Source organism: Pogoniulus pusillus, chromosome 24 (assembly GCF_015220805.1).
Source record: "Pogoniulus pusillus isolate bPogPus1 chromosome 24, bPogPus1.pri, whole genome shotgun sequence".
Lineage (NCBI taxonomy): Eukaryota > Metazoa > Chordata > Aves > Piciformes > Lybiidae > Pogoniulus > Pogoniulus pusillus.
The window spans coordinates 16,404,570-16,425,504 of record NC_087287.1 but is presented as its reverse complement, the minus strand read 5'-3'; the positions used below and the strand labels follow the sequence as shown (position 1 = coordinate 16,425,504).

Below are 20,935 nucleotides of genomic sequence, written 5' to 3'. Positions count from 1 at the left end.
TCAGCTGAACAAACCGGAGATGGATTCTATTTCCTTGTGCATATCAGCAACAGACTATTTTAGTGAATTGCAGTTGGAATCTAATAGTTGACTTCGAGGAGCTAAGCAAGAGACAACACAGTCATATAAGTGTTCCTGGAGGCAGCTATTTGTTGCCAAATCTTTATTACTGCTCCTGACACCCACGAGGAAAAAATTCAGTTTGACAGTCAGTTGCAAGTCTGAATTCGTAGGCTGAACTGTCAAGGAAAAAGAAGTGTGTTCATCTGTAAGTTGAGCACATCTGGTGATGTGCCTCTGACACCTGGAGGCTTTTGATACCACTGTACAGATTCCCAGAGCTGCCCTTTAAAGCACATAAACCTTTCTTCTTTTCCTTGTTTTATTTATTTCTTCAATTAGTTTCTTTTTTCACTGAAATTCTCCTACTGATATTTTAAATCCACAAGGCCTGCTCTGTCTGAGCAATCATTTTACACTTTAAGAAGAAGAAAACAAAGCAAACCAGGAAAAGTATTCAAGTATTTTACTTGTCTTCCATTCTCTTCCCCTTTTGTATCCCTGCTCCTTGGCTGCAGTCCCATGAAAAAAAGAGTCAGATATCACTTGTCAAAAGGAGAGACTGAAAACAAACTGGACAAAACTGGAACACACATCTCCAGACCCCAGGTTCTTCCTCTGGAAGGGGAAGAGTGTATCCTTGTTGTGGGTTTCCCTGTCTTCAGGAAAGAGGTGGGAAGTTAGTGCCAGTGGACATACACAGAGGAATAAAGATGGATGTAAGAATCTGTCTGAAAAACTACTGTGGCATAACAGAAGTCAAAGAAAACAAATACTCTCTTTAACTTCACTTCCCCATAGCAGAGCTTTAACAACTTGTTACTTAGACTTTCAGTCCTCCTGTGACTTTGCAGGATAAGAGGAAAAGAGTGTAAAACCAAACCACTTTTGTTTCTGCAGTGAATTTGCATCTTCTTTTTCTACAAATCTGTCAAGAAATGGCCTTTATTTGAAAATCTTTACTAGAGGAACTGTGAGTAGTGTTAGCAACATAGTATGTTCAGAAATCCTGAATAAAGCTGCAGAAGACCAAGATCTGAAGTATTACTCAGAGTTAAAGCTTCTGGATGCTTTCTGGTTTATGAGCATCTAGGTTATAGCTCAATCATACTTCCAGGGTTTTCTTAGCAACAGTAAGAAGAGAGGCTTGGTGTCTACAACGTAAAAACTGAAAGTGTTTTAATGCATTTCTGCTAGCTCGAGTGCAAACAAGGGAACATAAGAAACTGGGTATTGGTCAACAGAGAATATCTTCTAAGCTCAATTTACTGCAATGTACTATTTTATCAGTTATAAGGTAAGTATTGAAGCGCTAAGTTTTGTGGGAGAAGGAAACTGACAAAGCATTTTTTTTCCAACTTGCTAGCTGCTGTTTACTGAAAGCAGTAACCTGGTGGCCTCTAGTGGCATGCTGACTTCTTGCACTACCAAAATGTTTGTCTTTTGAGTAATCTACTGCAAATGAAATGGATTTAATGAGCACTGTCGTATCATGCCTGCTTCCTGTGTTTGTCTCATCACACCACACTATTATGCATTTGACATTCTCTTCATTGCTTGATGGATATCCAAGATTATATAGAGTGTGTGTAAATCCTAGGGGCCAGGTTTTCCTAGGTTATCAGAAGCCTGAATTGGCAAGATTTGCAAGAGCACCCAAGGGGATGTTAAACAAGAGCCAGAGCCAAAAGGACATTTAAGCAACATTCCAAAGCCATCATTCTGAAGTCCATGGTGAGCTGCCATGTTTTCCAGAAGGTGTATACAACCAGCAGATGTTTCATGTCTTGACATTTGAGTCTGCTTGCAGATACCTAAACTCTGAAACTCTGCTTCTGGCATACCCACCAACACCTTAGCCCCGCTGGGTGGAATTTAGCATCTCACAGTAACTGAAGGACATTATGTTGTTATTTCAGTTTGAGCCAGTGTAACATGGATTTGAAATCAGTAATGCTACAACAGAGTAAAATTGTGAGTTCCCCATGTTAAGTGTGGCCAGAAATCGGGATACTTCTGAGAAATCAATATTCCTCTTCTCTGGGTCTAGTGAGTTTTTGTGCAGAGATTTGGCTGACTTGGATTAAACAGTGACTGCAAATCAGCAAACTCTGCTTTTGTCTTCTAGGCTTTTTGGTGCCCTAACATGCAGTGGTGCTGTCTAAAACTGAAATGTTTAGGAGGAATAGTAAGCAGAGGACACACTTTCAGAAAACCATTTTCCCTTGCAGCTATGCTAAATTAATACCTGCAGTGTTTGCCCTGCTAGGTGTTTTTGATGCCGCAGTCTGGGGAGTTGAGTACTGGTTACACTGACGTGTGGGTAAATGGCATGTGCCAAGACAGACATTTGCAAAGGGATGCTTAGGAGTATGGGGTTTACATTCTCTTCATATGGATTTATCTGTTGAATCCTATTCTGCCCCAGGCAGGTTTGTGTTACCTGGCAGGGGGCAGTGATTGTTGTGCATAACGTTGTATAATTACAATGCTCTACAGGTGCCACTGCCAGGGTACATCGAGGCTTATCCACGGCCCCGCTACCAACATAATTCTCCTTCGCGCCTCCCTCGCCAGTACAGCCAGCAGGCAAGCATGCATCCCAGCCTGGAACAAGCTCCTCTGCCCTCCACTGCAGCTTCTCAGCAGAGCCTGACAGAAAATGACCCGTCTGATGCCCCTCTCACCAACATTTCTACAGCTGCTCTCGTAAAGGCAATAAGAGAAGAAGTTGCTAAACTGGCCAAGAAGCAAACTGATATGTTTGAGTTCCAGGTCTAGTTCCTTTTGTGCACAGTATTTGTTTCATCCAACCTCGAGTAGCCAGGAAAGCGACTCCTTTAATTTTCTGTCATGAACTTGCAATGAATTGTGCCAAGGTGATGGCATTTTTCTCTGTCTGAAAAGTCAGCACTATGAAGTGACTTAAAGTAGAGCAGCAGGACTCTGAAGATACTTAATACTGCTTGCCAGCTAAGGAAATGATGCCAGGTAACTTTTTAATACGGCTAAGATTGTTCATATGCAATTGTCACTTAACTTTCACATTGCCATTCATTGTCACTGGAGATGCTGCTGAGCGTGTCTGTGCCACACAATATTTCATTTGCAGGCCCAAAGGCAGAGCTGCTGAAAATAACTTCTGCATGTCAAAACTTTGATTAAAGAAGACAATACCATAGACCGTGGTTAGCTAAGTGTGGCAGTGGCAGTGTTAATTCTTTGCTGCAGGACATTGTATAAAGGATGCTGATTTCAGCAATGCAGTAATTCAGCCTTTTCATTCCAGAGGCCATATTCAAACCAAAAGAATTTGAGATGAGTAGGTAATACAAATAAATGTCCTCTAAATAGCCCTGGTTCTCCTCATCCTATTAACAGTACAAAGGAGTGAAAGAAGAGGCGACTGTGAAGAAGGTGGATGATATTTTGATAATCACTGGCTACCTTATCCTTTAGTGCCATTGATGAGTTATGGAGGAGATTTTTTTCAGCGTGAGGGAATACAATGCATGAAGAACCAGCAAAGGATATTGGTGCTAGAAGCTTCCAGGAGAAATGAAAAAAACATTATTCACCTTTGTTCTACATTCAGGCTTTTCACTCTGAATGCATGGAAGCTGGTGAACCTCAGACCTTTGAGCAAGTCTCTCCAACCTGGAACAACAAATACACCTGCTCGGACAAGAAAACCTCTGTGTAACACAATACTTTTTTTCTCTTTCTTGAACAATGTTATCTATTAAAAGGATGCCAGAAAGTGCTACCTGAAGCTGCAGTTGATTTTGATTACACTGGAATAGTGAATGCACACCTAGGAAGTTCTGAATGTAGAGGACCTGATTATTATATTAACGTGTAAATAAGTAAGGAGTAACACAAAAACTAATGTCCAGTGAAAAAGAAAGCATTTACAGAAATTATGCTGACTTTACATTGTGCAAGATAAAGGTCACTAATTGTTAAACTGCATTGTTGTATGAATCCAGTCCCAAAAGAAGATCAAGCCAGTCAAATGGGATAGTAATTTATCTTTTGCAGTTGTACAAACTTGTTGGAGACCACAAACAGTTGTTTTCAGTTCCTTTAGCATTTACCTCTGGGAACTGAAGTTGTTGCAGAATTTGTTGTGTTGGGCATGTTTGATGTCAACTGGACTTAACGGTAATGTCCTTCATTTCAGGAAGTTCTTTAGTTATCCTCAGTTGCTTATGCTTATGTCTGAACATTTCATTTCCCTGAGTTTCTTTGGTCTTTACTGAGGTGAAAAAGGGCCCTTGGTTTAGCTTTTTGGCCATCAGTCAAATGAGAGGAAGAAAGAGAAGACTAGAATAGGGGATAGAAGAAGAATAAATTGCTGAAGCACAAACTTTCAAAGCAGAGCTAGTTTTCCCCCAAAATAATTGTCTTATAAACCCTGACTGAGATTGTGGTACGTAGCTATCCTAGAATATACAGATATCTTCTGCTCCTGTATCTTGAATATTGCAGAAGCTTTTGGAATGCTAGCTACTCCCCCCCAAAAAAAGTGAAATTTGATTTTTATTATTTAAGAATCAGCTATAAATAAAATGTATTTTTGTAATTTCTATGTACATATGTGCTGTATATTTATATGTGACTTGTCTGCTATAGTCAGAAAATGTCCATAAACCAAGTGCAAATTCAAAAGAAAAAAAAACAAAGCCCTCTGGTAATTTAAAAGATCAATATGAAAATGCCATGTCTGGAGTACAAATATATATATTTGGGTGACTTGGATGTGAAAGAACCAAAGAAAATCAATCTTTCCTATGTGTCTTGTGAAGACAGATTGCTGTCTCAGTTACCCATCAGCTAAATTATACGAAATAATGCAGAGTAATGCAATATATCTAAATGGTGTTGAATTGATAGCTGCCTAAAGAGTATCACTCTTCAAAATAACAACTTAAAAATGCTGGGCCAAACTCAGTGTGCCACAAAAAGCCTAGTTCTGGTTGTCTTCAGTGAGAAGCTCGCTGAGAGCAAGGCTGAACTTCTCTGTTAGGGTTCATCTACACATGCAAGTTCCACCAGAATCCCATGTTTATTTTTCAGTCCTGTAAATCACTGCCATGTAAGTACAGACACCACTGAAGAGCTATTTATTTAACCTAAACTGGTTCATAACTGTTTTGACCTAACTTGGTAAGTGAACTCTACAGTAAATTGTGTCAACCACATTTTGCATCAGCTTTATTACTTCAGTTTTTAAGTTGTTCTTAGCCCGGTGAAATTTTGTAAGTACCTAGGCCCTTCTATGCAATGCGACTGAAATGTGCTGTGAAATAAATGTCTGTGTCTCAGACTCCAGTTTTGCAGAGTTACTTTGAAGCTGCAAGCATGGAACAGCAGCAATCACTTGGACGAGAGTGCTGAAGCCATACAGCTGGGAAAGGTAATGGTATGATGCATTCCCAAAAGCCACAGGAGGTAGGACGTACCAGATTTAAACAGCATCTTGGGAACACTTAGCTCTGTTTGTACATCTGTACCAATTCTTAAGTTTAATCAATTTAGTAGTTCTGTCAGAATATATGGGAGGGTAAAGCCTCAAATATCTGATGAAGCATATATCTGACCATACTGGAATGTAAAAAGTTTGGCAATTATGTAGATGTACAGAGTTTGAATGTCTACATGCAAACAAAATGAACAAATAGGGAAAACCCAAATCATTTCAGTAAAGTTAAACAAAGTACTCTTCACACTAGTGAGAAAGACCTTTTTGACATTCAAAATCAGTTTTGTTTGGTATTGTATCGAGAATGTGCAGTCTGCTGAATTTCCCCCAAGCCATCACTCTGAAACCATTGTGGTGCACTTTATTCACAGACATCTTCCCTTCTTCATGCATAATGACTTTTTATCCTGATTGTATTATTTTGTTCTGGTTTAAGTACAATGTAAGGACATTCCCTGGGAAAGAAAAAATCATGCTGTATCATTTATACTGTCTGAGCACAAAGCAATGATAAAGTGAAAATATAGTGTACAAATAATTTGTAATATAATAAACATTTTGTATGGCTACAATTACAATTTAGTTTTTCAATACTGTTTTCAAAGAAGAAAGTATTGTCGTGGTATATCCATGCCCTGGCTTGCCTGGGGAGAAGCAACTACAGGAAAGAGGACAAAGGACCTGGAGCCATTGAGTCTAAGGACTATGGCTTGTCCAGACATGTTCCTCTGCTCTCCCTCCTTCTGTGCTGGTGGAAGCAACTACAGGAAAGGAAAACAAAAGCCCTGGCTTCACCTAGTATGACCAAGCTTGGAAAAGTACCATTCTGATGGGCTAACCTATGTCCAAAGCCCTATTAGTCTTGGGCTGCTATTGATAAAGGGATGAGCAGGTAGCATGGTGTGCTGCTGCTGCTGCCTCATTGCATCCTGAAACTGCCTGTAAACTCTACTGCCTCAAGTTTACCAGGAACAGGCTCTAAATGCCTGCATGTGATTGGCCTGCATAGCCAGCGTGACATTGTACCAAGACTGCACATGGCATTGCATCCTGCCTGCCCCTCTGCAAGGCTTCTGCTGAATTGGGAATCAAGAGGAACCAGGTCAGAAATTATGCCACAGACTCCCAGCTTCCTGAAAAGAGAGCCTGGGAAACTCTAAAGCCTCTAAAGGCTTTGAGACCACTGACAGCAACCTCTCCACAGGCTTTGGATACTCTCTGATAATATTTTGTGAGTAAATACTTAAATCCTCTTCTAATTCACTAATTGCCTTCTGCCATGAGCAGAAAGGAGCTCCCTGTGTCCTCTAGTGGATAAGAGGTATAATTAACAGCAAGGATTCTCTTCCAGTATGATGTTTGCATTTGCCACTTTAAGAAAAGTGCCCTGGTTTTGCCTGTTCCCTGCGTGCATAATTTCCAAACCATGCATTTTGAACCTCGTGAATCAGTTTTCTGGTGAGTTTTAATGTTAATAAACAGTTTGCATAGTTATTAACAATCTTTGCCTGGATATAAACATTAGAACAGATTATTAATTTTGCATAATCTGTCACAATTTGGCCTGTTTGAAGTTACAACCCCCTCAGAATACATTCATGCCACTTCTACTGATAAAAAAATAGTCATTAATGTTTTTCTACCAAGTGCCTCAGTTTTCTTTGAACTGATGTTAAATGTTTAGGTGAAAATGGCATTTTCTGTGTACAAAAATGTTGATGATGTGACCACTATTTGTCTTCAGACTTGCAAACCATAAGTAGAAACATCTGCAAACAAAACACATCTATAATTATGTCTTGGTGCCATGGTCTAGCCTTGAGCTCTGTGGTAAAGGGTTGGACTTGATGATCTGTGAGGTCTCTTCCAACCCTGAGGATACTGTGATATATACCTACTTCCAGTAGGTATACTACAGGTGATGTCTATTAACATCAGTAGAACAATAAGAGGGTACCCATTGACAGAAGGACAGACCTGGATTTGAGAGAGAGAAGCTCTAGCAGTCAGTCTAGAAATATGAATAATATTTGTATCTAATGATATTATGAGCAGAACTTGATAGAAGTGCAGGCAAATCCCATATGTAGAACTGGGGACAATATCGTAAGCAGTGATCATTTATCTTTCAGAGTAACTTTGAAAAGGTGATATATGTAAGACATATGAGGTAATGTGAGAGAAAAATGTGAAACTGGTAGAAAAAAACATTGGATATACAGAACTGGATAGCGTGGCAGAGCTGTCATGATTTAGGGATGACACACACAAAGCTACCTAAAGTTTCCATTATATTTGAAGGTGTCTGACTGTTAGAGAATTACTTATATTTGAATGTACTTTTTTTTTCAGTCTTGCATTTCAAATATAAGATCTAGCCACCAGCTTCTAAAGTCTGAGGGATCTTGAAAGCAGCAAGTTTTCTGAGCTATCAGAACTCACTTTGTTTTGCTGACCTTGTTCATCCTGTACGTGGTTGAGCAGCTCTGAGTACTGTGTCCAAGGATGCCATAAATCAGGTTCTGACCTTGCACTTCTTCTACTTAAACAAATTTTAGTGGCTTCACATAATTCACTGACATGAAATGGGAAGTGTGAGAAAAAAATAATGACATGTACTTTGTTAATCAAAAGAACTACAGTAAGAATGCTTTCTATTTTGTTTAATTGTTACAGAGGAACAGTAAAGAGATCCATTTTGAGATAAGCCCATAAGCCTACAGAGACAAAAGCAAATTGCTGGATGTTACAAGGTCAGGTGGAAACAGAAGACAAATAAAAGCAGGTAAAAGTGTTCGTGGGCAAATGAGAATCAACATATGTATCACTATGTTTAAGTGGTTTTTGTTTAGACCATTAAACCAAGCTTATTACTCTCTCACCAAATTCAGGCACACAACTGCATCAGTGTTTCCAACTGCAAGTGCAAGCCAGGGTAAACTACTTCATCATGTGCCCTGTGTTTCCCCTACTGTCTCTAACATATTTCTACAGGTGCTACTTCATACACAGAAGGCCAAACTGGCATTCCAGTGAAGATAGCCACCATCCTTTTTGGATTGCTTAGATGCTTCAGTGAAAGAACTTTGACCAAGGCATCATGATAGCAGAGTGTCTTGGCTGGTGTTAGCCACTTGGCCTTGTTTGGGCACCTAAACCAAATGCTGTTTTATGTTGGGCTTTTTTCCAATAGCTTTGTGTCCCCAGACTACTTTAAGTGACATTACATATCAACTGTTGTTATTCCTTGCATTAACATCCAGTCATTAAACATTAAGTGTTGTTTTAACATAAAGGCCATGTGACAGAAACATAACAAGGAACAGATGTGATGGTTTGGGTGTTCCCCGCCCCCTCACACTTTGGCAATCACCCAGACTAGATTCAGCTGGCTCTGGAAATTGAATGAAGCTTATTATTTACAGTTTAGCAGAATATACAGGCAGATATTTACAGTATATACAGTTATAGACAGAAATAGACAAGGTAAAAGGTAATACAGAAACACAACAGCCCTCCCAGAAACCTGAGTCCCCAGGAGGGGCTCTCAACTGCTCCTTCACCTTCCCCCTACCCCTCTCAACCTTACTCCAGTCCCAAGGAAGAATGGAGGTTTGGCCAGGGGGTTAGGAAGCAAAGTGGATTAGTCAAAGAAACACAGGGTGCAGTTAGGAGAGAGAGATGCAGCTCGGAGCTTGCCAGCAGCAGAAGTGAGACTCCCTTATCTATGTTTGGATTTTTGTTTTTATACATCTCAGCAAGCCTATGAGTGAGGTAGACATCAGCCTTGTTTTCCTTCCACAGCCTGTAATCTAGTTCTTCTCACCAAAACATTCTAGCCTGCTTCAAACTAGCACAACAGAAAGATGTTTAGATTTTGTTCTGGGAAAAGCAGCTCTGCCTAAGCCAAGAAAAGCTGAATAATGACTGGTGAGAGCTGCACGCAAAGCGAAAGAGGTGGTTAAAGGTCAGGAGAAGTATCAGGAAGCAGCGACTATATGCAATGGAAGTCCTTGTGGGTGCTTGCAATAACCGTGGAAAACTCAAGAGTAATTGCAAGCATCTCCAAGGATCAAGAGTTTTCCACGGAGTGGAATTCAATTAGAAGTGAAATGATTCTGGAGCAGTGGGAAAATGAAGACAGTTCCTCTGCTACCTAATTTCATTTGAAAACTCGCAGTCCTGCCATCAAGCCACTTAAGTGTCTGCACCTGAGCCAGCACGTGGGCGGCTGCAGCGGCCCTGGCCGGTCTCCTCCCGCCCCCTCCCGTCACCTGCTCGGCCCCAGAGCCTCTGGAGCCCATTTAAGCTGAGGCTCTGCCTCCCAGCCGGCCTGCGGTGGCGTTTCTGCGAGGGGCCTTCTAGGTTTTAGGACTGCCTGTTACAGGTAGGCATATTGTCAGCCTGTCCCTGGGCTTGCTGCACAGAGCCGCGGCCGGTCCCTCACCTCGCCCGGTCACACGGGAGAGCTGGCAACGCCTGGTCTCGCCGCGCTGCCCCGGGCGGCTCAGGCGCCACTCGTGTAACAGCACATCGCGCAGCAGCCGCCGCGGCCGGTCCCTCACCTCGCCCGGTCACACGGGAGAGCTGGCAACGCCTGGCCTCGCCGCGCTGCCCCGGCCGGCTCAGGCGCCGCTCGTGTAACAGCACATCGCGCAGGAGCCGCCAGCGGACAACGGCAGTCATGGACGGTAAGAGTCTGCTTGAGATCTCCTAGCTGCTCTGATGAAATGGTGTTATAACAGTTTGCTGAGTGACCAATGAGAGTTACAAGCCAGGCATACTTTCAGTATAAACTGTGTCTGAAAAGATGAAGGTAGTGAAAGAGTGGATGCAATAGCAAAGAAAATCTTGATGTGGTGTTGTGCAAAAGTGCTTCACAGATGAGAAAGCTGAACACAATTTCCAAAACCATTACAATGGCACTCTTTAAAAATAAGAAACTGCTGCTTGCCCAAATCGGATCGCTTCAGGGTTGGTAACTGTGTTATTTCATGCTGCCATCTACTGCTCTTGAGTAGCAACAGGCAACAGTATCTTTTTATTGGTCTTATGAAGCTACACACTACTTTTCTAGGCTGTTCTCAGTAATATACGTGGCATTGCTTTTTCAATGGCAGATGATCTCCAAATCTTCCATTTCTCATCATTGCCTCAGTCCATTTTTCCCTTATGAAAGGATATGCCTTCCAAACAAAGATGTTGTCACTCCATAAACTGCTGCTGTACTGCACTCTTAGTCCTACAACAATAGTGAAATGTTTGCTGGAAGTCGGTGATATATGACTGTTCTGTTAAAAAGTAACTGAAGCTATAACTTCTGTAATCTTGTGGTACGCTAAAGATGATAAAATAACCCAGTGTGATTCTTTGTAACAAAGATTTTTATGCCAACGTGAAAGCAGTTTTCTAAAGCTTGCTTAGATGCATAAAACTTTTGACCACGTCTGTTTACTCTCAGCTGATCTTACTTAATGCAATTAGAACAAAAAGACCTTTATTTTCTATTGAAATTACTGTTTCTCTGCTACATGTTATCATGAAGATCAAAGGGCTGCTAGGAATCCTGACATCCTAAGTGTTAATTTTGTAGTGGTGTAGAGGAAAATGTTATCTGTCCTGTTTCCTTATAGTAATTGGGGGGGCGGGGGGGGGGGGGGGGGGGGGGGAGCTTAAATGCATATTAGTATCAGCAATACCAATAATAGATACTAGGCTGAAGATGAGGCAGCAGTGTGCCCAGGTGGCCAAGAGAGCCAATGGCATTCTGGCCTGCATCAGGAACAGTGTGGCCAGTAGGACAAGGGAGGTTATTCTGCCCCTGTACTCAGCACTGCTCAGGCCACACCTTGAGTCTTGTGTCCAGTTCTGGGCTCCTGAATTCAAGAGAGATGTTGAGGTGCTGGAAGGTGTCCAGAGAAGGACAACAAGGCTGGTGAGGGACCTGGAACACAAACCCTATGAGGAGAGGCTGAGGGAGCTGGGGGTGTGCAGCCTGGAGGAGGCTCAGGGGTGACCTCATTGCTGTCTACAACTACCTGAAGGGAGGCTGTAGCCAGGTGGGGTTGGTCTCCCAGACAACCAGCAACAGAACAAGGGGACACAGTCTCAAGTTGTGCCAGGGAAAGTATAGGCTGAATGTTAGGAGGAAGTTACTCACAGAGAGAGTGATTGGCATTGGAATGGGCTGCCCAGGGAGGTGGTGGAGTCACCATCCCTGGAAGTGTTTAAGAAAAGACTGGTTGAGGCACTTAGTGCCATGGTCTGGCTGGCTAGGGCTGGGTGCTAGGTTGGCCTGGATGATCTTGGAGGTCTCTTCCCACCTGGTTGATTCTATGAACTACTACCAGGCACATAATACACTATTTTCTTCCTCATTTCTTTGCCTTTTTTTTTTTGAATTTGTAAGAGATTAGCCTATAATAAGTAGAAAAAGAACAGCAAAGATCCATTGAAACACTCTGTATTGACAGGGGGACTGAATATCCAGCTGAAATAACCCTCATAGTGTCGGTGGCCATTTCTTCAGCTTCTGTCTTGCTTTCACGCATTTCATCCTTTCTTCTCTGAGGGCCTTCAGAATTTGATCTAAACAGAAACACAGTTTGTCATTACTTTTGAAATGAATACTTTGGAACAGCTTTAGGAAAAGTCCAACTAAGGTATTAAGCATAGTAGTAATATTCCTTACAGTTTGCCTAGCAGATATCTGAAAGGGGAAGTTTCTCATATGTGTTGAAAGTAAATGTATGTATTGCTTTAACAGAGGGGGGAAAAGCCCAGACTGTTAATTTCCTGTTCTGAAAGTGAATGTATGCCAACTGCCTGTCAGATTGTGTTTAAGATCTTCTTTTGAACGTTGTCTATTTCTTCTGTGTTCTTGTCACTTTCCCCTCCTGAAAGTTTCCTGACTGGCAGCCTGTGGCCCTGAAGGAAATGGTAAGCACCACATTTTTACAGTTCTTGGCCTCCCTAGCAGAACTCTCAGCAGTTATTACCTGATGAACTATTTTATTTGCTGGGTTTGGCTTCGTGGCTAACAAGTTTTACAAATTAAATGCCACGGTTGCTTTTCCCCCTCTAGGTCTCCAGCTGTCTGCAGCCATCAGTGACCTTTTTATTTTGCATTAATGCTGATTTGTAACACCTGGGTCTCGTTCACAGTGGATCTATTTTGCACGCACAGAGGGGTGTCTGAATCGCCTTTTGCTAACACTTAATGTCTTTGTCTCGTTCGTTTGTGCAAAAGTAGCCACCCCTCTAATTCTTGTGCTCCTTTAACCTGTGCCATCAGCCTGTGACTGGGGTGGGTGACACCAGCTTTGTGGGGCTGAAGTGGACTCTTCCAACCAGGTTCTTCTTAATAGGAGAGGCCCAGAACAGGAGAGAATATTCTAGACGTGGCCTCACCGGGGCAGAGTAGAGCGGGAAGAGAACCTCTCTGGACCTAGCAGCTACAGCCCTTCTAACGCATCCCAGAAGGCCCTCGGGTTTCTTGGCCACAGGTGCGCTCTGCTGGCTCGCGGTGCGCCTGCTGCCCCCCCGGACGCGCAGATCCCTTTCCCTAACGCTGCTCTCCAACAGGTCAGTGCCGGGCACCAGAGCTGGGGAGGGAACCCGACCCTTAGCACCCGCAGGAGCACTGCTGTATCCCTTCGGCTGGCTTAGGGTGCTGCGGGTGCCGAGATACACAAAACTTCTCATTTACTCATGTCGGAACCTGCCGCCTTCGAGGCCAGGCTGTGCACCCCGGCCCCACTCCACCGGCCAGAACTGGCAGCAGTGGCTGCGCAGGGGCCCTGCAGCGGGGCCGCGGCTGGCCCCGGGGTGGAGGACACGCACACTGCTTGGCGTCGAACCGCTCGCCGACGAGCGCCAGCAGCTCCAGCTCCTTCAGGCGGATGCCGAACTCGCAAATCTCCTCTTCCAGCGACAGCTCCTTCAGGGGCCGCGGCGCCGCGCCCCCGCCCTCCTCCTCAGCTCCCGCCGGCGGGCAGAAGAAGCGCAGCGGCTCGTAGGTAATGGGCGCAAGCGACGCGGCCCAGCGGGGCGGCTCGGCCATGGCCGGCGGGGTCTGCCGCGGCCTGCATATGGGTGCGCAGAGGGGCCAGGGCCCAACCCCGCCGGCCGGAGGTGGGACCGACTCGGTACGGTCGTGGAAGTGAGGGAAGAAGAGCGGCCGCGGTGGGCGCTGCTCGGCCATGGCACCGGCCGCCAACGGCGGTTGTCTGGGAGATGCTCCGGCCTCGAGTCGGGCGGGCTGGGCTCGGGCCCCTCCATGCCGGGCGTCTCGGGCTCGTTCCCAGCGCCGGTGCCAGCACCAGGCGAACCTGCGTGGAAGCTGCCCCGCACCCTCGCGGCTTCTCGGCCTCGTCCCCGGGCCACAGCTGGGCAGACGCCTCCCCTCAGGGGCGGGCTCAGACCCGGCCACCTCCCACGGCCCCGGGCCGCAGGTGAGTTCCAACCCTGATAGCAGACGAGGCCGATACTGAGTAGCTGGGGGCGGCAGCTGCGGCGCTGGCGAGTTTCCCGGTGAAACGGCAGCTGTTTCACCCAGCCCTTTCCTGCTGGGTCAGATCCGCGCTATTTCAGGCGTGCATTAGGCTCCAAAGGTAGAATTTGATAGAAGATGTAAGGAAGACATTGTCTCAGAAATTATTTTCTAGCAGCTTATCTACAGGCTCCGTGTGAAATAAGGCAAGCAGGTACTGAGGATGGAAGGATGTTGGTGATAAGGTTAGAGAAAATTTAGTCTTCAGGTATAGGCTCACAGATAGGTAATGATCAGCATATCTGATGTTCAGGATAATGAGGGTGTGGGGAACCCCTTTCCCCTCTCCCCCCTCCCACTTGCAGATAGGGCCGGACCCAGAGAGTGGTGGTGAATGGTGCCACATCCAGCTGGCAGCTGTCACTAGTGGTGTCCCTCAGGGATCAGTGCTGGGCCCCATCCTCTTTAACATCTTCATAGATGATCTGGATGAGGGCATCGAGTCAGTCATCAGCAAGTGTGCAGATGACACCAAGCTGGGGGCAGATGTGACTGAGTTGGAGGGCAGAAGGGCTCTGCAGCGGGACCTTGACCGCCTGGACAGATGGGCAGAGCCCAAGGGGATGGCATTCAATAGCTCCAAGTGCAGGGTGCTGAGAGAGTCATTGGACACTGGAATGGGCTGCCCGGGGAGGTGGTGGAGTCGCCGTCCCTGGGGCACTTCAAGGCAAGGTTGGACGTGGCACTTGGTGGCATGGTCTAGCCTTGAGCTCTGTGGTAAAGGGTTGGACTTGATGATCTGTGAGGTCTCTTCCAACCCTGATGATACTGTGATATAACTGGGACTTGACAATTAGCCTCAGCTGTTTCCATTAAAGGTGACATCCCCTCTCCAGAACTAGGCAGCTATTGGGCATGTTGCTGATTACTTCTGCAAAGCTCAAAACTGCCAGCAGGAGAACTTCTGCAATTGCTTCAAGATGATTTGAAGTGCTCTGGACAACCCTGATAAGAGAGGTGTTGTGCCAGCACCATTGGCAAAGAACTGATGCTGGCAGGGACTGCGGAGTTAGTCGTGATCAGTACATTTGCACCCAGTGCAATGCTGATGCAGGCTTGAGCAGACTTCAGCAATATACAGCCTCTAAGGGACTGCTGTGTGGTTTGAAGTAAATTCCACTTTTAAAGCTTGCCCTTATGAGGAACTTGCTCTTGCCTTTTCCTCAAAGCAGGCTTTTGTGTACTTAGACCTAGTGCTGTGTGCCAATACTGGTATGAGTGACTTTTTGCAATTCAGCAGACCTACAGACATCAGCTGTCAGAGGAGTGACAGTCAGTCCCTTGAGAAGTGGTAGGAGCAGAGAGATAATGGCCGGAGTCATGTAGTGTTTTCACAGAATCACAGAGTTGACTAGATTGGAAAAGACCTTTAAGATCATTGAGCCCAATCATGAACTTAACACTGACAAATCCTTGACTAGACCATATCTCTAAACACTACATATACAGGTCTCTTAAATGCCTCCAGAGATGAGGACTTCACTACTGCCCTGGGCAACCTGTTCCAATGCCTAATAGCCCTTTCAGTGAAGACATTCTTCTTAATCAATCTAAACTTCCCTTGGTGCCATTTCTTCTTGTCCTAAAAATTGTGCAATTAAGGACTGATTTTTTTTTTCTCTTACATAAACCAGCATTTTATTTTGATGATTTTGGTACTAAACTTGTTAATCGAGTTCTAAACTTTACCTAAAAGAAAAAAACAACCCACAAACCAAACCATCTTGCCTTCTTTCTCTCCTGGCACTACAACTGCAATCCTGGCAATAGAATTGCTGCATTTGTAGTTCAGCTATAACAGAATATCTAAATAGTTTTATGTTCATGTGTTCTGTTTGGGGAGTGTGCTCTGACTTAGAAGTCAGAACCCACTGTGTTGTGTGCAGTGTGCTTACATCATTAAAATTCCAGTACCAGTACAGGTTGCATATGTGTTAAGAATGTGTGATGGTTTGAGAGTTCCCTGCCCATCCCCCCACCCCCCCAATTAAATCACCCAGACTAGCCTCAGCCAGCTGCAAGTTAAGGAATGAAGCTTTCTATTCACAGTTTAGCACAAGATACAAGCAGATATTTACAATATGTTACTAATATTTACAGACATATACAAGTGGTAATATAGAAACACAATACCCTTCCCAGAAATCAGAGTTCCCAGAAGGGGCTCCCAACCACCCTTCCACATTTTTTCCATCCCTCTGCCTTATCCCAGAGTCTGCCTTATGTGCAAGGTGAGCTGGAAGGATAGGCAAGGGGGGTTAGAAACAGAGTGAGTAGTTGGATTACACAGGCAGAACCATAGAAGCCCAGGGACAAGACATAGGCACTGACGGCTAGAGACTGTCTAATCTATGTTTGTGTCCTTGTTTTTATACCTCTCAGCAAACCTATGAGTGAAGCAGACATCACCTTTCTTTTCTTTTCACAGCCTATAATCTAGTTTCTCTCGTTAAAAACATTCCAATTAGCCTCAAACCATCACAGGACGTAACACATGTATATGGAGCTAGGCACTGGTTGGGTGCTAAGTATGATAATAAGATCTCCCCCAATATATAAATATTTCTGTTTCCTAAAACCTGCACTACTGAATCACAGCAATACACAGTTTTATACTTCAGATGCTAATGTGGTGAACTAGAAGGTTCAGGTTTTTAATCCTTAGGGCTAGAAAAGTTCAGCATTAATGCTGAAGTTATGTCATGCTGTCTTTAGGTGCCATCTGGTGGAGTTCCCACAGTGTGTTGAAAGTGCTGCTTTTTCTTTCTGATTGCATTAGTCATGCAGATAAGCATGTGCTGGGCACAGAAAAGGTTGCTGCAAGAATCAGAGGTTAGAGACCCAGTATATAAACACACTGCATACACACACTCTACATACATTGTATACACATACTGTGTACACACACTGTATACATATGCTGTATATATTGTTGTTAGAGGTCTTCGGGACTTAAGAGTCATAGAACCATAGAAGTCAGGGGCTGGAAGAGACCATGAAAGCTCATCTGGTCCACCCCCCCTGCCACAGCAGGATCACCTGGAGCAGATCACAGTGGAACGCATTCAGACAGTTCTTGAGTATCTCCAGAGAGGGAGGCTCCTCAGCCTCCCTGGGCAGCTGGTTCCAGTGCTCTGTCACCCTCACAGTGAAAAAATTCTTCCTCAGGTTCACATGGAACCTCCTATGCCTCAACTTCCACCCATTGCCCCTTGTCCCGTCACAGGGCATCATTGAGAAGAGGCTGGCTCCATCCTCCTGGCACTCACTCCTTACCTATTTATGAACATTAATCAGGTCACCCCATAGTCTGCTCTCCAAGCTAATAAGCCCCAGCTCCCTCAGGCTCTCCTCATAAGGAAGATGTTCAGCTTCCTTAATCATCTTTGTGACTCTGTGCTGGACTCTCTGTGCTTCTTGAGCTGGGGGGGGGGGGGGCGGAGAACTGGACATAATTTTCCATATGAGGCCTCTCCAGGGCAGAGTAGAGGGGAAGGAGAACCTCCCTGGACCTACTAACCACACCCCTTCTAATACACCCCAAGTATATGAGTTACAGGTAGAACTTGTCATATAGGAAAAAGGACTGTTGATTCACTTAACCAAAGAGTTTAGCAACATATTATTTTCTACCTGGGCCTCAAGAATGAGATCTTTTCCACATGTCCATACAGGCCCTGCCTAAAATGCAAGCGAGTGCATGATAAACTAGAATTGCAGTTTGGATGCTGCCCGCTGTTATCAGATGGGATGTCTGGGAAGAGGCAGGGAAGGAAAAAAGGAAATTCTTCACTCTACTGGCCACAAATGCTAGTTGTGCAAGGTGGAGAAAGCCTGTTATGCTGTGGGATGTGAGAAAACCTTGTTTTTAAGAAAGATATATTCATTTGCCATATTGTACACCTATCAGATGTGAGCATTCAGAATTTGTTTCTGAAGCTAAGACCTGGGTCCTTGGTTGTGCAAATAAATGCATCACATAGACAAATATTGTGATGCTAAACTAAGCACAAATTATATGTGTAAAGATCAGAGTTTTGAGGCAAAACATATCCATGTACTTCGTGGGTCAGCAATTGCAGTACGATAGCTGTACAGAGTGGATCCGATAGAGGGAGTAATGTGCATACACTTGGCAGCGTGTTTGAGCTGGAGAGGTTTAGCCCATCCATCGCTGTGTATTTAAGTGCTGATACCTCAAGTGCTTCTGAAAATGTTAATTTTGGAGAAGGAAGCTTTTTACTTACCTAGCCAACAAACACAGTAGTGACAGTTCTACAGCCATTACTCTGCTGCAGTACTTAAAAACGGTTTGAAAGGCTTTTCTGTTGAGAGAGGTGAAGGATAGCCAATTAAAGTTGTGAAGTCTGAAGGCAGCTAAAATATTTCATGTTAGCAGCACCAGACAATGCAGTTTGCAGCATTTAAAATGGTGAGAATGGTAAACTGTGCTGGTACTTGCTTCTGCCACCATCTGAGCTACACAGACCTTAGCTGCATTTTCTATGCACGTTCATTCAGACTAATGTTTGATGACACCTCACAGTGTCCTCTATGGGCTTGATATTTATAGTCTGAAACTCACAGCTCCTGGCAACGTAGACAGTTTGAATACTGATGCTCAGAAGCGTTGACTCTGTGTGTGTGTGTGTGTGAATTCATGTTTTCACACAGATTGCTTTAAGAGTCATAGAATGGCTCAGGTTGGAAGGCACCTTAGAGGTCATCCACTCCAACCCTCCTGCCATGGATGGGGACACCTCTCAACTAGACTGGACTGCTCAAAGCCTCATCAGCCTGGCCATGAACAACCCCAGGGAGAAGGCATCCACAACCTCCCTAGGCAAGCCCATTCCAGAGTCTCACCACCCTTGAGCTACAGCTCTGCCACTTACCATTAATTTTGTGTGGCATTTCTTTAAAAAAGGAGATTTTCATCACTGAAATACCTTGAAAAGTCATGTCCAAAAGTTGGAATTTACATTTAATATGTTGTTTAAAATACAAATACATCACATTTTTTGCACTCAGTTCAGAGCTGCATTAGTCTTCCAGCATGGATGATTTGCCATCTCTTCTTTTAGTTGTCCTTTTTTTCTGCCCTATTTAGTTGATTTCATTATATTGGTGTCTTCTGTGGGTGGGACCCTATGCTGGAGCAGGAGATGACTGTGAGGAGGAAGGAGTGGCAAAAGTAACCCATAATGAACTGACTGCAACCCCTATTGCCCATTCTCCTGTACCAGTGGAGGCAAGACAATTGAGGAATTGGGAATGAAGCTGAGCCCTGCAAGGGAGGGGGATGTCAGATGTTTTAAGATTTGGGTTTATTTCTCACTATCCTACTCTGATTTGAGATAAATTACATTAATTTCCCCAAGATGAATGTGTTTTGGCTGTGGCACTAGCTGGTGAATAATCTCTCCTTATCCTTACCTCAACCCACCAACCTTTCATCCCTTTTTTCTTCCATGTTGAGGGGGAGGAGTGATATTGGTGAGCACCTGGCTTCCAGCCAGGGTTACCCCACTACAAAAAAAAATAAGCTGTATTATTTCCTATTAATTATAGTATTTTTATTGAGTCCATACTATTTTCAGTTTCTGATCTGTAGGATTTATTAGTGAAATTGCTTTCAGAAGTATGCCCCTTCCTTACTGCATGTGCCTGGTGTGCTGTGTTTGTCACACTGCAACAATGCAAACCAATATGCAGAGGGTTATTTATAAAGTCTCGAAGCACTGTGCCAGCAAACTTAAAATTAACAGAGAACAACTAATTAACAATTATACAACTTGAAAGAAGTGCTAATTAAAAAGTTTTTAAGAGATGAGCTTTCAATTGAAATACAAAATTAGCCAGGGACTTAGTGCCTGAAATAGAAATTTGGACTGATTAGCAGGAATGCAAAAAGCACTAGCTGTGTGAGAAATGAATTGTTAATTTTCTCTTCAGGTAAATCCCTGCAAACAATCTTTAGAATCAGAAGTTTGGGACAGAATCTATAAATCAAAGTATTTTTCACTGTTAGTGTTCAGTCTTTTAGATGTTTACGATGTGTTCAATCACAAACGTTGGATATTTTGGCAAGGAGACCCTAATTCTGCATCTCTCTGAGGATTTCTCTTCTACTGTGTTCAAACATCTGCCTTATTCCAAAAATACAAGATGAGGTGAGAAACAACAAGACAGAAGTTGCTTAGCATTATATAAGTTTGTGTTTCTCAGAACTGTGGAAATAATAGCTCCAAGTGCAGGGTGCTGCACTTTGGCCACAACAACCCCATGCAGAGATACAGGCTGGGGTCGGAGTGGCTGGAGAGCAGCCAGACAGAGAGGGATCTGGGGGTACTGATTGATACCTGCCTGAACATGAGCCAGCAGTGTGCCCAGGTGGCCAAGAGAGCCAGTGGCATCCTGGCCTGCATCAGGAATGGTGTGGCCAGCAGGAGCAGGGAGGTCATTCTGCCCCTGTACTCTGCACTGGTTAGACCTCACCTTGAGTACTGTGTTCAGTTCTGGGCCCCTCAGTTTAGGAAGTACACTGAGATGCTTGAGCGTGTCCAGAGAAGGGCAATGAGGCTGGGGAGAGGCCTTGAGCACAGCCCTACGAGGAGAGGCTGAGGGAGCTGGGATTGTTTAGCCTGGAGAAGAGGAGGCTCAGGGGTGACCTTATTGCTGTCTACAACTACCTGAAGGGAGGTTGTGGCCAGGGGGAGGTTGCTCTCTTCTCTCAGGTGGCCAGCACCAGAACAAGAGGACACAGCCTCAGGCTGTGCCAGGGGAGATTTAGGCTTGAGGTGAGGAGAAAGTTCTTCACTGAGAGAGTCATTGGACAC

The 20,935-nt window shown here is 44.3% G+C and overlaps 3 protein-coding genes across 8 annotated transcripts in view; 2 read left to right on the top strand and 1 right to left on the bottom strand.

Annotated features, from left to right (window-relative positions):
- Positions 1-6,123, top strand: part of KIAA1549L (KIAA1549 like) — a 121,308-nt gene extending 115,185 nt beyond the window's left edge. For all 4 annotated transcript variants that reach the window (XM_064163801.1, XM_064163800.1, XM_064163803.1 and 1 more), the window contains one exon: positions 2,560-6,123. In XM_064163801.1, coding sequence (XP_064019871.1) covers positions 2,560-2,841 — 282 coding nt within the window. In that variant the 3' untranslated portion in view covers positions 2,842-6,123. The remainder of the gene's footprint in view (positions 1-2,559) is intronic.
- A 3,780-nt stretch (positions 6,124-9,903) lies between these two features.
- SPON1 (spondin 1) overlaps positions 9,904-20,935 on the top strand; it is a 346,266-nt gene continuing 335,234 nt past the window's right edge. The window contains exon 1 of the mRNA XM_064163805.1: positions 9,904-10,236. The gene's annotated coding sequence lies outside the window, so the exon portion shown is untranslated. The remainder of the gene's footprint in view (positions 10,237-20,935) is intronic.
- Positions 11,900-13,985, bottom strand: C24H11orf91 (chromosome 24 C11orf91 homolog). 3 transcript variants are annotated; one of them, XM_064163806.1, is made up of 2 exons: positions 13,388-13,985; positions 11,900-12,133 (listed from the first exon to the last, which is right to left on the bottom strand). In XM_064163806.1, the coding sequence occupies exons 1-2, from the start codon at positions 13,746-13,748 to the stop codon at positions 12,048-12,050; spliced, it is 447 nt and encodes a 148-aa protein (XP_064019876.1). In that variant the 5' UTR covers positions 13,749-13,985; the 3' UTR covers positions 11,900-12,047. The 3 variants fall into 3 exon arrangements, 1 of the variants encoding a protein (XP_064019876.1); XR_010306774.1 differs by lacking the exon at positions 13,388-13,985 and adding an exon at positions 12,237-12,532 and having other exon boundaries at positions 12,051-12,133; XR_010306773.1 differs by lacking the exon at positions 13,388-13,985 and adding an exon at positions 12,544-13,297 and having other exon boundaries at positions 12,053-12,133.

Bases quoted from the DNA above. Each gene is read 5' to 3' on its own strand.
- C24H11orf91 (XM_064163806.1), bottom strand. From the start codon at position 13,748: ATGGCCGAGCAGCGCCCACCGCGGCCGCTCTTCTTCCCTCACTTCCAC. The intron at 12,134-13,387 runs GTGCGTGTCCTC...GTTTCTGTTTAG, and splicing joins GCGGTTCGACGCCAAGCAGT to ATCAAATTCTGAAGGCCCTC.